Genomic DNA, 16,144 nt, shown 5'->3' with positions numbered 1-16,144 from the left:
TGTTGGTTTGTAAGTTGAAAACCCTGTCCAATCTTTGCATTTTGTTAATGGGGAAGTTGGAAAACTCCTGATTATCTTTCCTCTTCAGTCTCTTTATGTTTTACTTAACACAGAAGGGCACAGAACAAAATGTCTCTTGGAAGGCATTGCGGACATTCAAGGTGGAGGGGGGGTGGGGTTTCCAATTGGTAGCAAATGTAGGACATATCCCAAGATAACTGACTTATAGCACCTCTGCTGGTGGCTGGGGCTTTGCTAATTTAGATCAAGCACACTTTTATAACACCTCTTTCCATTGCTGCTCTGAGACCAGAACAGTGTGCAGCTTAGGAACATAATACTAACAAAGCCATATTGGGAACTGGTTTACAGCTGCACACAGGTACTTACTAAGATCTTAGTGGTGTATGCACTGTTGATGGCAATGGCGTGGATAAGCAAGTCCAAGGTCTTGGATGGTATGGCTTCAGGGTCAGGGATATCCTTGAAGTGCACATCTCCAATATATGCTTGCACTGCCGTCATCCTGTTGGTAGTCAGTGTGCCAGTTTTGTCTGAGCAGATGGCTGTTGCATTGCCCATAGTCTCACATGCATCCAGGTGTCGCACCAGGTTGTTGTCCTTCATCATTTTCTACACAAACAATATATGAAAAATTAAACCGATTACCGCAGAATGGCAACTGAACAACTGAACCAAACACAAAAAATAGCGTGGGCCATCTTTCAATTTCCTGCTGGCCACTTCATGTCAAGAATTCAGGGGATACACAGAAATAAAAGCATGGCAAATACCTTAACGGAATAGGCCAGTGAAATGGTGACAGCCAAGGGAAGTCCCTCAGGTACCGCAACCACCAAGACCGTTACACCTATGATGAAGAACTTCACAAAATACTGAATATAGATTGGGGTACACTCAGGAAGCCACTGACGCTTCTGGATGACAAAGTTGTCGATGGAAAAGTACAACACTAGAATGATGACTGTTATAGCAGACATGATCAAGCCTGTAGAGTATCAAAAACAAGATGAGTAAGTCTTTTGGTGATATATTTTTATGCTTACAAGCCAAGGTTAAACAAATACGCAACTCACAAGGTCAGATGTTGCTCATCACCTATGCTGTGTCACTTTACTTTCTGGCACATCAATAGGCACAGAAAATCCACAGCCTAGAATGTGTTAATAAAGCACTACTCTGATGTGTAATGAATACCTCATCTGGGCCTACAATTCTATACTCATAGGTCCTGGTAGTTCCTATTCACACCTTCTAATGTCCAAAATGCTCCATTAGCTCCACCCCCACTCTTGACTTCCATAGCCACCTCCCATCACACTTCAGTCAAACCACATACCCGCTTTTCCAATCTGGACTGCTAGCTTTGTCAGTTTGCCTTGCAGTACCGACTTTTCCTTTTTGGGTGTACTGGCCTTCTTCTTCCCCTTGTCATCTCCATCACCACCCTCAGCACTTTTTAAAGGTTGCATTTCCATGGCGGCTGCTCCATCCTGCTTCTTGGCTGTAATTATGTAAAAAAGTCATTCATTATATGTTGATTTTGTCTACTTTCACCCACTTCTTGTTTCCCTCTTCCTCAATCCATGTTGCAAGCATCTCATGAAAACTGTGGTATTGTAGTATTACCTTTAAAGTCTAACATGTTTAGCTTAACCAATGAAGTCAAAGAGAGAATTACCACACAAGAGTGTGATGGTACTGGGGCAAGATGAGCACAGCACAAGAAACTGACACTGCATTCAAATAAAAGCAAGAGACAATAATGACAAAGTGTGTGGACATAAAAGAGTAAGGTGTGGATGTAAAAGAAAATATAAGACTTGGGCTCCTTGGATAGATGCGAAATAAGAGATAAACTCCATGGCTAAAAGTGAGACACAGAGGTTACAGATAAGAACTAGACAAGAACACCAAAGGCAATGACTGGAAGCGGACTTCACATTTAAAAGAAGGAAGATGGGTAGCGAGATGTACACTTGGGGCATGAGGGAAACCTCTTAGGAAAGGATGGGATATAAACTCTACAGGTGCTGGGCAGACCGTGAATCCACAGATGACTGTGGGAGTGAGACTCCAAACGTAACAATGAAACAATGCTCAGAGCTAAGTATTGTACAGAGTCCACAGGAAAGAGTGAAGTTTTCACAGGGATTCTCAGAACAAAGTGTGAAGATTTCAAAGCACATTCTACATTGAGGTTAAGACATAGAGTCCAAAAGTAAGGACTAGACATAGTCTCCAGAGATAAATGTGGGATTCTGGACCTCCAGGTAATAGTCAGATTCAGACTAGGAAGAGGTATAGACTCCATGCAAAAAGGTGAGAAATAGACACTACTACTACATAAACTGGAGACATATCTTCCACAGGTAAGACTGAAACAAAGTACAAAGGTATGAGTTGGATCCAAAATTCTCAGGTAAGAATGGGGTTTGAACTGTTCAAAACATAAAAGTGTAACAATGAGTTCAGGGTAAAACATATAGGCCTAAGGGTTAAAATCAAAGTCTACAGGTGAAGCAGTAGTAGGTATTTTGGTCTATTGGCTAAGGCATTGGACTTTTAAATCACTGTGTTAATGGTTCAATCCACACATCTGACTAACTCTGTGACACTCAAAACAATCACCCAAATAGCTGATGTCACACATGTAAAAAATAAGTTTTGTGACGAGTAGTTCAATGGCAGAGGAAAGAGTCCTGCAGTTCAGAAGCAGACTCCAGCAAGCCTCAAATAAAAGGAATGAATTATGCACTGGCAGAGAAGACACAGAAGAGAAGGCACCAGCAGAAAGCAAAATGCCTGGTATATGCACTGGATGCTCTGGAAGTACACAGGAAAAAGGAAAACAATGGTGACCTGGATTAAAAGACAATGCTTATACAGGACAGAGTACAGCAGGACAACAATAAACCACCAGTAAACCTAACACTCCTTATATGGATGGGGCAGCAGCTAACAGAGGGCTCCACAAGTTCTCAGGCTAAGAAGGCAGGAGCTAGGAGGCCTCTTTAACTGGTTGGGCAAAGAGACGGCTATCTTGGAGACATGCCTCAGTTAAATATATTGAAACAAACTAAAAGATATGTGTTTAGACACCACTGGCCACCACGTGAATCCCTAGCATGGTGTATCTGTGGCAAAAGTAAGGCCATCCTGATCCAGAATGTTAGTTTAGGGCTTGGCCAAAAGTGACCCATGGGCAGGATTTACATCTACTTTGAGACTCAAAGATCCATTAATCTAGACTCTGGATGTATGCTGGTGTTAGAACTAAACTTGCAGTAGAAAGACAGAACAAATTATACAGGGAATGTAACATATGGGAAAGAGTGTAACTACTTTAAGGCGGGCAAACAGGCAAATAACCCTAACTTGTAGACAGGGTTCATTAACTTTGAAATTAGGACCATTTTGTGTTTTACTCATGTGTCTCTGATGTGCTGAGCCTGTTTTTAAATCCTTTGTGTATTTCATTAATTCATTTTTGAATATTTGTCTCGTGGCACGGTGGCGCAGTTAGGAGACCCGGGTTCGCTTCCCAGGTCCTCCCTACATGGAGTTTGCATGTTCTCCCCGTGTCTGCGCGGGTTTCCTCCCACAGTCCAAAGACATGCAGGTTAGGTGCATTGGCGATTCTAAATTGTCCTTGGCATGTGGGTATGTGTGTGTGTGTGTGTGTGTGCATGCCCTGCAGTGGGCTGGCGCCCTGCCCGGGGTTTGTTTCCTGCCTTGCACCCTGTGTTGGTTGGGATTGGCTCCAGCAGACCCCCCGTGACCCTGTAGTTAGCGGGTTGGATAATGGATGGATGGATGGATATTTGTCTCCTTTGTGTTATTCTGGGCTGCTACCAAACGTATCCCATTAAGCCACAATTTTATACATACATACATACACACACACACACACACAGACATACAAACATTCAGGTCCATAAGTACGAGGGACGTTCAAAAAGTTTCTGCACTTTTATATTTTTGTTGGAAACAGTGAAGGCGAGAGTAGTAATTGAGCATTAAAAAGTTGGTATGATGCTGGGAAAACTGCATCGCAAACGAAGGTGACTATGTAAAAAAGTGATGTAATTTGTTTTTGAAATTCTTAATAAACAGAGTTAAAAAAGTGTGGAAATTTTTTGAACGTCCTTCGTATTTGGACAGTGACACAATCTTCATAATTGTGGTTCTGTATGCCACCACAATGGACTTAAAATAAGGTGATCATTATGTGATTAAAGTGTAGACTTCAGCTTTAATTCAAGGGGTTTACCAAACATATCTTATAAGACGCTATCATTGCCAAAGTCTACAATCAATAGAAGACTTCATGAAAGTAAACATAGATGGTTTACCACAAAGTGCAAACCACTGGTAAACCTCAAGCATAACAAGGGCAGGTTAGACTTTGCCTGAAGAAAATTTTAAAAGCCTGTCCAGTTCTGCTACAATTTTCTTTGGACAAAGGAAACTAAGAACAATATGTACCAGGATGTCACTACAACTTGCCTGAATAAGGAGCCTGAACTATCTCAAAAGCTTACATATTGTAATCTGTTCAGTTAGCCAATGAAAGATGTCATTTTGCTTGACTTCTCATAGCATTCATAACGGCTAACACGGTACAATACCCTATTACTACCAGAATTTTGGACAGAGAAGAGTATGGAAAAGAGAAGAAATGGCTCATGATTCGATATACTGTATATCACATCATCTGTGAAACACGGTTGGGGCAGTGTTATGGCACGATCATGCATGGCTGCAAATGGAAGTCAGTCACTAAAGTTTATTGATGACATGCTGGCAGAAGTAGCAGGATGAATTCTAATGTGTATAGGGCTATACTATCCATTGAGATTCACCCAAATAATGCAAAACTGATAGAACAGTGCTTCACAGTACAGATGGACAATGAGTCAAAACATACTGTGAAAGCAAAGCAAGTGCTTTTCAAAGCAAAGTAGTGAAAGATTCTTCAAAGCCCTAGTCAATCAACTGACCTCAACCCAATTGGACATGCATTTCACTTGCTGAAGACAAAAATAATAGCAGAAAGTCCAATGAACAACCAGCAACTGAAGATAGCTGCAGTACAGGTCTGACAAAGTATCACTAAGGAGGAAATCCAGCATTTGAAAATGGCCATGGGTTCCAAATTTCAGGCGGTCATTGACTGTAAAAGTCTTTCAACCAAACATTGAAAATTATCATTATATTTCTGATTATGTTGGCTTGTCCAAATACTTTTGAGCCCCTGAAAATAGGGAGACAATATATATTTCAAAACCGTTCATACAATATTTTTGGTAAACCCCTTAAATTAAACCTGAAAGTCTACGCTTCAAACACATCTTGATTGCTTTATTTCAAATCCACTGTGGCGGACAGAGTCACTTTGAAATGCTTATGGACCGGACTATATATATATATATATACACTATATTGCCAAAAGTATTGGGACGCCTGCCTTTACACACACATGAACTTTAATGAAATCCTATTCTTAATACATAGGCTTTAATATGGAATTGGCCTACCCTTTGCAGCTATAACAGCTTCATCTCTTCTGGGAAGGCTTTCCACAAGGTTTAGGAGTGTGTTTATGGAAATTTTTGACCCTTCTTCCAGGAGCGCATTTGTGAGGTCAGACACTGATGGACAAGAAGGCCTGGCTCGCAGTCTCCACTCTTATTCATCCCAAAGGTATTCTATCGGCTCTGTGCAGGCCAGTTGAGATCCTCCACACCAAACTCGATGAGCGATTTCTTTATAGACCTCGATTTGTGCACAGGTGCACAGTCATGTTGGAACAGGAAGGGGCCATCCCCAAAGTGTTCCCACAAAGTAGGAAGGATGAAATTGTCCAAAATAGCTTCATATGCTGAAGTATTAAGAGTTGCTTTCACTGGTACTAAGGGGCCAAGCCCAACCCCTGAAAACCAACCCCACACTATAATTCCCTCTCCACCAAACTTTACATTTGGCACAGTGCAGTCAAGCAAGTACCGTTCTCCTGGCAACCGCCAAAACCAGACTCATCCATCGGATTGCTTGACAGAGAAGCATGATTCGTCACTCCAGAGGACATGTCTCCACAGCTCTAGAGTCCAGTGGTGGTGCACTTTACACCACAGCATCCAATGCTTTGCATTGCACTTGGTGATATAAGGTTTGGATGCAGCTGCTCGGTCATGGAAACCCATTCCATGAAGCTCTCTACGCACTGTTCGTGAGCTAATTTGGAGGCCACACAAAGTTTGGAGGTCTGCAGCTATTGACTCTGCAGAAAGTTAGGAACTTCTGCACACACTGTGCGCATGTGCTGTCCCCGCTTTGTGATTTTATGTGGCCTACCACTTCCTGGCTGAGTTTCTGTTGTTCCCAATTGCTTCCAATTTGTTATAATACCACTAACAGTTGACCGTGGAATATTTAGGTGAGGAAATTTCACAAATTGGACTTATTGCACAGGTGGCATTCAATCACAGTACCACGCTTGAATTCACTGAGCTCTTGAGTGCGACCCATTTTTTCACAAATGTTTGTAGAAGCAGTCTGCATGCCTAGGTGCTTGCTTTTATACAGATGTGGCCATGGAAGTGATTGGAACACCTGAATTCAATGATTTGGAGGGGTGTCCCAATACTTTTGGCAATATATATATAATATAAATTTCTACATTCTACATTTCAGTCACAGCTTGCAGAAATTACAACACTTTTTATTCATGGTCTCTCCAATTTCAGGGTACCATAATGTTTATGACACAGCAGTGGTAGGTACTGTATATTAGTCATGTTTAGTACTTTGTTGCATATCCCTTGCATGTAATGACTGATTAAAGTCTGTGATTCATAGACATTGCCAGGTGCTAATCTTTTCAGTGTATCTTTTTCCTAAACATAATGGAAGACACTTGTGTTTCTGTGTGTGTTTGTACTAAAGTGGTTTGGGGTCATGTACTTATTATAAATTTTATGTGTGAAAAGGTTGTAGTTCAGCAGATATTAGTGGGACTTGAGCTCAATAGCAAAGCATGACAAAGGAACTAAATGTCTAAGAGTAAGAGACAAACTTACATAAGAACATACAAAACATTTGACAAATGAGAGGAGACCTTTCAGTCCATCAAGCTCATTTGTTTAACTAATAGCTACTCTGTCCCAGTATCTCATTCAGATACTTCCTAAAGATTGTTAAGGTTTCTGCTTCAACTACATGACTCTGCACTTTGTTCCAGTTTGTTCCAAATTCTCATAACTCTTTGCGAAAATGAAGTGCTTCCTGGCTTCAGTGCCTATTGCACTTCCACTTAACTTCCACTGGTGTCCTTGAATATGTGATTCACACTTAAGTTGAAAGGATTCTGCTGGATCTAGTTTATCGAGAATTTTGAAGACTTCACAGGATTGGGTGAGAGTCACAGTCCAGTGATAATGACTGAATGCAGATTAGCTACATTATAGAGGAAAGAAACTAAACAGAAGAGAGTTAAACAAAAAAGCCCACAGATAAGTGTTAGTCATGGACGTGACAGGTAAAAATGGGTCACAGATTTTTATGTATATGTTGACTTTATATTTTCTCTCCACAGGTTTGGGAAAGACTGCTACATACGGTTATGTGGCATTTACCACATGATGTCTCTAACTCACTATATTGTCATTTTGGGCTAGTTGTGCAGATCAGCGCTGTAATTACAATGATGTAACTCCAGCATTTTGAGAGTTAATGTTGAAGTAATTCAATGTATTCAGTTTCTATAAACTTGAAACATCATCCTCAGTGTTTTTAAAACATGAATAAGCTGCACTTAACCCTTGCCATGTTTTCTTATATGTAACTTTCCCAGTCCCTCATAAATACCCATATATGCATGTTTGGGAAATGAAAAAAACTGCAGCTAACTGTTATACATTAACCACTTCTGAATATCTCTGGTTTGCAGTATCTGCTTTCCTTTGCTTGATTTGCTTTGCTTTATCATTCAGATCAGTCTCAGCTCATATAGTATACCTCATGTCATCTGCATTTTACAGTATTCCTTCCATATACTAGGCCTACTATGTAAAAGTTAAATGCTTACTGCTGCAGTTCTTAACATATGTCATTAAGGCCAATTTGATTTCAATATAATCTAGTGACTGCTACTCATGCAGTGTGCAATGTGCTAAAGATACTGTATATAACAAAAAGACATGAACCTTGAGGTGATATTAGGAAATGATGTGGGACAAAAGTTGGCAAAAGACACAGATTCTGTGGCTGGGTATGGAAAGGAACACAAACCAAGGTAAGGGCAAAACAAAAGGGCAGCATGGCCGGGAAAGGGTAAAGTGAATTACCTTTGTTCTGATTGGCCTCCAGATTCCCATCCTGCATTTTACCTGTGATGAGGACATACAACAGACAGAACAGACAGAATGCATTCATCACAAAGACATTACAGTGAATTCAAATCAAAAGGAAAAACACACAGAATGAAGAGTTAACCCCAGACCCCTGCCCTTCATGCCCCTCCCAAGTGGCCCAAAGCAGCAGCCTTTGATTAATGAATGTGTTTTAATGCGGCACTTCTATCTGCCACATTTTCTATAGCTTTGTGCTAATATTTTGCACCCTTCTAATTGGACATGGCTACTAGCTTACTGTGTGAAGAATTTATACACTCTGTTACCAGTAAAGGCCCTAAAGTACTTGTAAGCATAACTTCTGCCAAGAAAAAATGTAGGAACACTATCTATACCTATCTATACCTCAGGCACACTAATAAGTGAGTAATGGTCCTGTAATCCCCAACTAGCATGGTGTCCTGTTTGCTGTTCAGCCTACTGCTGGGCATAAGAGGCATGTAAGGAGATAACCTTGAGTAAAGCAGACAAGTAAAATACTGGTAAGATACTCTCAAATACAATTGGTATTGGTTTTGAATGGCAGTAGGGTGACAAACTGTAACTCTCCACTTGTTAATTGAATGTTGACTGTAGATTTCATAAAGAAGGACAGTCATGCAGTCCAAGAAAAGGAAATTCAACAAGTGGCTGGCATTGCCACAGTCTACCACGTGCATCATCTCACAAGTGTTCACTGGCTATGACTACCCTGGCAGCTTCAGAATTTTCCCTGCTGCTGGTGTGGCTGGCTTCATGTGACACAAGAAGACTCAACATGCCTTGTATTACGTTTGCTGCTGTTGAGGATAGGAGAAAGCACAGGTCTAGAAACATGCACACCACTGTCAGGGGGGAAAGACAGAGGAGAAAGCCAGCAGACAGACAGACAGGCAGGCAGGCAGACAGAAAAACAAACAGACAAATTTTGTGTTGTAAACATACCATTGACTAAGTTGGCATTACTTGATGCGTTTGTACCTGCTGCGCCATCTGTGGTTATAGTTGAGATGGGATGAGAGGAGGGATGGGAGGGATCTAGCGAGCAGCAATGGATAAAAAAGGACAACAGTGAACACAAGAGAATGCCAAAGGAATCCAACAGCCTGCGCAGCACAACTCCACTAATCCCCCGTTCCACTCTAAACTCACTCAGCATGAATAACATGAGTCTCACAGGTTGCTTTCACACCATTGCAATTGCAAAGTGAGGAAAATTGGGGCACTGTGCTTTTCAGCCAATCTAGTTCAGCCTCCTTGCAGGGGTCAATCATTCCCATTATAGGATGTTTGTAGGGGTATACACTAGCCAAGCCACCCACCAAAGCCCATGCATATGTACTGCAATGCACACCCAGCTGCTATCTCCCTCACACTTGCAAGAAAGTATCAGTCAGAACTTGGGCAGAGAAGGAAAAAACGATACTTGTAGCCCCCTAATAGCACCTTCTCATGCCTGCTTGTGTCAGCTCTATACTCCCACTAGCCAAATGAGCACTGTACCTGAGAGCTGAGTTTCATCCTTTGTTTTTTCACCTGCATTAAAATTTTCAGAAGGAAAACATGAAGTGGCACTTTGTTGTGCTTGGGCACTTTAACAAAAAAAAACTACAACAGTATTATCTGTGTGGCTGCAAAAGACTATACAGACATTTTTCTCATGGCCACTCTGCTCAAGACAAAGTCTTTGTGCCCATTGATCAAACTAAGATGGGCAACATTCTTATTTATTTACTATACAAAAAGAGTAAAGGTCCTATCACTCACTGGTTCACCCTGTAGTCACTCTGAAATTACCTTTCTTCTCCTTCTTCTCTTCCTCTTCGCTGCCTGCTCCAAGGAGAGTAAAAATGATGCCAGTCTGGGAGTTGACTCCCACAGCAGTCACTACCATTCTCCCAGAGCCCTCCATGACATGTGTTCCTGGAATGAGAAAAGCATTTGTGTCAGTGGCACTCATGCATTCTGTGTTGGTTACTTTCTTTTCATTCTTCACCACCACAAAGCACATTTGCTATGAAAAGTTTTGACGAGTCCTCTCATGACTAAAAAGTAAACTGAGACATTGTCAATCCAGTGTTTTTATCGAACACACTACCTGCCTCACCTTACCTGCCTGATTTAATTCCCCCTAACTACTTGTTATCATGTCATACTTAGTTTACTGATCCTGCCTCTCCTCAATGGACTGACATGCTTCGCTGCATCAAGCTCCACCTTCATCATCTCATTACATCATGTTTTATTTGTTGGACATCACTGGCTCCATCTACCTATCATGGTTTTCCTGCCTCTACAAATTGCAAACCTTGCACAAATCCTTTCAGAGTATCTCACGTGCCTATCTTTTCCTTCTTCACCTGACAAACTATGCTTCATCAGTCTTCATAATTTCCAGATGCATCGTTATCAAATATACTTCACATTCCACGTGTTAACTGCTTCACATACCTGAAGTGCTTCACCTGTGTCACCTTGCCTCAACATGTGACATTCATTTCATTTGAATTTTATAACAAACTACACCTTTTAACTGCATTGTCTGATCAAATTATGCTTCACCTCACACACTCTTAAATGCCTCTCCTCACCTTCCTTACAAGACCTGCTTGTTTCATTAAAACTCATGTCATTTTGCTTACTCTGCCTGACTTGCTTCATCTGTCTCAGATTTTGTTTCACTTGCTTCTACTCAACAGCATGCACACATCAGGTTCTCATTTCATCTCATTACACCTCATCTACTTCTTAACATCTATAGTACCTCACCCTACTGACCTGCTTCATCCGCTCCACTTCACTTCCTATAACTCTTTACTCTATACTTCACCTACCTCTCATTACCTACACTTCACCTGCCCCTTTTCATCTTGCCCCGTTGCATCTGACTCATTTTGTGTAATGTGATATAGCTACCTCTTCTAAGCTGTTTTCATCTGCCTGTCCACATGTTTTATTTTTCTTATATGGTTCACGTGGAAAGACTCTACTAGGCTCCCTCAAATATTTCATCTATCATGACTATCCTCATCTCACTGCAATCCGTCTGCTTCAACTAACACATGTGCTTCAAGTTCCCTTCCTCACTGCCTTATGGTTTACTTGCCTCTTGTCAACTTTCATTCACCTGTCTGCTTCATCTTTTACCATTGCTCTCCTCATTTTGTACTTAACCTTACTCTTATCACCTTCATTTGACCGTGACTCATTTTGCTCGAGTTTGTTTGCCTGCTTCTTGTTGTGTCATCTTGCTTTCCCTGCCTCAGCATGCCTGCTTCTTTGCACCTAGTTCTTTTCATTTCATCTCATCTCATCTCATCTCGTCTCTCAGTTCACTTGCCCCACATTTATTTTTGACCCACATTTCTGTTATATTCTTCACTTCACCTGCCTGTCTTTACCTACACACTTTAACTGTCTCACATCACACTCATCTGACTTGACTGATTAAGCTCATCTCATGTCATCTGACTTACTTTACCTGCCTCTTATTTTCTCATATTGGTCCACCTGCCACTTTATATCTCTTTCACCTAGCTGATGTTCTTCACCTGCTTGACTTTTCCAGCCTTTCTTCTTTTGCCTCATCTCTTTTAGCTTGTGTCTCGTTATCTATAATTAATCACTTCATCAGCTTTTCTTTAACTTGGTGGTCATCAGTCACTTAAAGATTCTGCATAGAAGACAATAACTCCCACATACAGCCTCAACTGTTTAAAGAAAAATTCCTTACCAGAGAGAAGCATGGGGTCCTTGTCCACAGACTTGCGCACATGGTCAGACTCCCCCGTCAGTGAGCTTTCATCAATTTTCAAGTCATTGCCTTGTAATAAAATTCCATCTGCTGGAAGTAGATCACCTATTTGGAAATGGAGGTTCAGTTAATAATCAGGATGCTGGATGCATTTTACTCTTCTATGGCTTAGCAATGCATTGTTAAAATATTTTTTTTTACTTTTAATCAAGTGCCTCTCTTACTGGCTCCAGACTAAATTGCCCTTTGCTGTAGAAACGCCAGTGCTCACTTACCATATTTGACTTGTGCAATGTCGCCAACAATAATTTCAGCCACAGGAATCTGAATGACCTGACCACCTCGCACAACGGTGAACTTCTGCTCCTGTTCAATGCGGCTCTGCAGACCTCGGAATTGCTTCTCTTTGCTCCAGTCATTAAATGCAGTAACAAGCACAACACAGGCAACAGACAGTAAAATAGCAGCACCTTCAATCCAACCAGCCTGAGACTCGCCTTCATCCTCTGCTCCTGCAGCCACAGTTCCACACGCTGCAAATACATAACAAAGGTATTACTAAATGACAGACCATTGTTCCTGCACATCACCTCTGTGTCTGCCTTCTGACAGATAAGGCTTGTAGGTGCAGCACCTGGGTAAGGGTGAAAAAAAGACAGTGGTTCAAAGACATAGATAATATACAAATGACCTGAACCTCAGTAGTATGGTGGCAAGATTGGGGGTCTGTAAAAAGAATGAGTGCCTGTTTTTGACAGTGTTAATTTCTGTCAAAGTTGTTCTCAGAAAACAACAACAGACTCCATCTCTGAACATATCATGATACATGTGGAACAGTGAAGTTAAGTTGTTCTGAGAAGGAAGCTTGACTTGTTTTGCATGGTGTGCACACTCCTGTCAGAACTGAACGCAGATGTAAGCCATGCCAATTACTTCTCAAGCACGGCAAAGGCCGTAAACATGTGCAAATCACTGATGAATGAGCAATTTAAATTAATATTTGGTTATGTATGTATCCCTGCTGCCTTGTTAGCTGGAAAGAATGAGTGATCACTGGGAATAGGATTAAATGTTTTAGTGCAACTGCCCTTGAAAGCACCTTCATAAGCCCTAGCAGCCACTTGCCTTCTCACAGAGCTGAGATACCTATTGAGCAGCTTGTAATCTGAGTGGCTTGTCTGTAATTTAATCAAGTGAGGTCATAAAGTCACACCCGACTGCAGTTTCTGAAGTAAAGACAACTCCCATCTGAAAACCAAAGGAAGGATTCAATGTCCTCTCCTACCATCTTTAGCTTTGGCAGTTCCAGATAGTTAATGAAAGTGGACTGTGCAACCTTGCTGAGAAGAATGTGAACACTGAGAGGGGTGCTCTGCTCACTTTACTTCTACACTAAAGTTAATGCCATCATTCTTTAAGAACTGATCACTGTGAGAGGCAGAAAGGCACAACATTTTTTAAAATGATCTCTTTTAAAGAATATGCCTATATTCAGTGATGTTCAGTGCAACAAAAGTATTCTTCCCTCAGATGCTTTATCAACTCTTGTCAAATAAAAATGATTAGCACTTTTTGACTCAGTGTCACTAAGTCATTGGCCCCTGCTATATGCCACTCACTTGCTACAGTAATTTGGTATTTTATTGAACTTTCATATTAGTTGAAGAATTTACTTTTGGTAGTCTATGCAATGTTTTGAGCCAGACCACTGTTGAGTGAGCTATATAATAATATGTCCATACATACATTTATTCAGGCATTATCAAACCACTTATTAGAGTTTATTTAGGTGGAACTTGGACAGGATTACCAGATCATCATATGATACATTCATGCTGACATTAAATCACACAGCATGAATTTGACTGTAGGAAAAAAAATAGAACACCCAAAAGAAAAATCCATACAAAAACAGGGAGCCCTTGCGAAATGCATACTGTGCTAGAATTTAAAGCTGGGACTTGACACGTTATCAAAATGTAGGGATGCATGGATCTGAAGGCCACCTAAATAGAGTCAGCCACAAGGTTAAAATCAGTAATTCAGCCAACACTGGATGGCATGTCAGTCCATCACAGGGCACACATATGTAAAGCCCAAAAACCTAATATGCTTTTGTTTAGGGTGTGACAGGAAAACCAGTGTTCCCTAGGAAAACAAATCTGTCAAAGGCACAGGTAAAATTGACAAACCTCACACAGACAATAACTGGGACCAAATTCTACCCCAGTTCTCTGAAGCTGAGAGACAGCATGGCTAACCACTGTCCTACTGTGCTGTCCTAATAGTAATACTTGTTGCTATTTAATTTATAAAGTAAGGGGGAAAGTACAAAAAGTGCTTACCAAATAATTATATGTTTTTGTAATATTTCTGTTTCTTAAATGAAAGCACAATCAGAAAGAAAACCAACCCATCTCAACAAATGCATAACCATTGCACACAATATTTTGAACATGGCATCAAAGTGTGTTTGCTACAAATAGTGTGGCTTTCTTCTGTCAGAATGCAAAAAGTAGCCCACTTAACATAATGAATAATAAGTAACAAACCTGGTTCAAAGTTTTCCAGCCATCCCTCAATGACCTCAACATAACTGCCTCCCTGAGTAACACCAAATCACCTGACAAACTCTGCTGCTGATATACAAAGTTGTAAATCCCCTGCCTGCTGATCATTACTGCTCACCCTGTATCAACCTAGCAAATACCTGAGATCTTCTAATGCAGTTCTTCTCACTGAATGAATGAATGAGACCTTCCTTGTGTGATTTTGGGCTATATAAAACAAGAGATAAATTGTTGTTATAAAGAGTTGTTTTACAACTTGGTCATTATACAAGATGATGAACACTTTTTGAAGCTGCTATTATCTGGGTCTTACCAATTAAGAGATAGCAGCACTTATTTCTATCATCCACACCCTTCAACATTTCCACATACTTCCATGAGTGTAATTGCAGGTACTCATTTTATAATCACTGAAAAGTTTTTGATTCTTTCTCGATCTTGTAGTTGAAAAAAGGACATCATCGTCCACTTTTGCCTCAGCCAACCTGTGAGGCTCAAAGTTAATGTTTAAACAATAAATGAAATCTCACCCTTCCTTTGTATATTAGGGGCTGACTTCCCTTATTTATTTTTTAATGATCCCTTTCTCCATTTTACTTCTAGCTATTCCACATGTTTATTCTCCCACTACGAATCACACTCTTGAATTATTTTGATTTGCATTTTATTAGCAAATTTCTATGTATTGTAACAGAAGTAGGATAAGGGGATTCTAATAACTAACATCAGAAGAGCACTGTGACCTCCATGATGCTGAGGGGAAATTACCAAGAAAAATCTACTGCCAGGTATACAACAGAATGCTGACCTAGACATACGATGGCTACAGAATAAGGGCCTGTTTATACTTCACGCTCAGAATGTGTACGCATACGCATCAAGGCTGCCATGCGTTCCCAGCGTTCATTTGATGTATCCTCTAAGCTCATCCTCAGAAATTAACGCAACACATGTGCAAGTTGCTGTACCAACTTGAGGGGTGCAGTGTGTTCAAGTTGGAATGTGACATGAGTCTCTGTTACTATCAACATGTGACAGCAAGCCGCTTTGCAAATCCTTCAGGATCAAGGTGTGTGCCTCGATGATTGATGAATGGTTTGTTTTGGCGAAGATAAATGCTGACATACAAATGCATCTGTGGTGTTTTTCTTTTCAAGCATCACATATTTCCCATTGTAATGACGCAATATATTTTAAAGGTCTCACTTTTTTTTTTTTGTTTAATGTAATCATTAAACATCCATCCTTTTCAGAGATATTGTGGAAAGATGTCCTGGGAATTTAAGGGATGTTTCAGGCAATTCACAACACAGCAACGCCGAACATTGTTTTCTCACTGTGATGATATACAATACAATACAATTTATTTGATGATATCTCACACTGCCACCCAGTGGAATCCTCCA

The 16,144-nt window shown here is 40.7% G+C and overlaps 1 protein-coding gene across 10 annotated transcripts in view; it reads right to left on the bottom strand.

The window, feature by feature from the left end:
- atp2b2 (ATPase plasma membrane Ca2+ transporting 2) overlaps positions 1 to 16,144 on the bottom strand; it is a 67,505-nt gene that overhangs the window by 19,597 nt on the left and 31,764 nt on the right. For 5 of the 10 annotated variants that reach the window (XM_051921418.1, XM_028824313.2, XM_028824314.2 and 2 more), the window contains exons 3-11: positions 12,444 to 12,701; positions 12,148 to 12,273; positions 10,212 to 10,337; positions 9,918 to 9,950; positions 9,360 to 9,452; positions 8,370 to 8,411; positions 1,361 to 1,525; positions 795 to 1,009; positions 391 to 633 (exon numbers count right to left, since the gene is read on the bottom strand). In XM_051921418.1, the coding sequence (XP_051777378.1) occupies positions 391 to 633; positions 795 to 1,009; positions 1,361 to 1,525; positions 8,370 to 8,411; positions 9,360 to 9,452; positions 9,918 to 9,950; positions 10,212 to 10,337; positions 12,148 to 12,273; positions 12,444 to 12,701 (1,301 nt within the window). The remainder of the gene's footprint in view (positions 1 to 390; positions 634 to 794; positions 1,010 to 1,360; positions 1,526 to 8,369; positions 8,412 to 9,359; positions 9,453 to 9,917; positions 9,951 to 10,211; positions 10,338 to 12,147; positions 12,274 to 12,443; positions 12,702 to 16,144) is intronic. The other 5 variants (XM_028824316.2, XM_028824315.2, XM_028824312.2 and 2 more) reach the window with 4 other exon arrangements.

Source organism: Erpetoichthys calabaricus, chromosome 18 (assembly GCF_900747795.2).
Source record: "Erpetoichthys calabaricus chromosome 18, fErpCal1.3, whole genome shotgun sequence".
Lineage (NCBI taxonomy): Eukaryota > Metazoa > Chordata > Cladistia > Polypteriformes > Polypteridae > Erpetoichthys > Erpetoichthys calabaricus.
The sequence above is the reverse complement of the archived record's forward strand: the minus strand, read 5'-3'. Positions and strand labels throughout refer to the sequence as shown.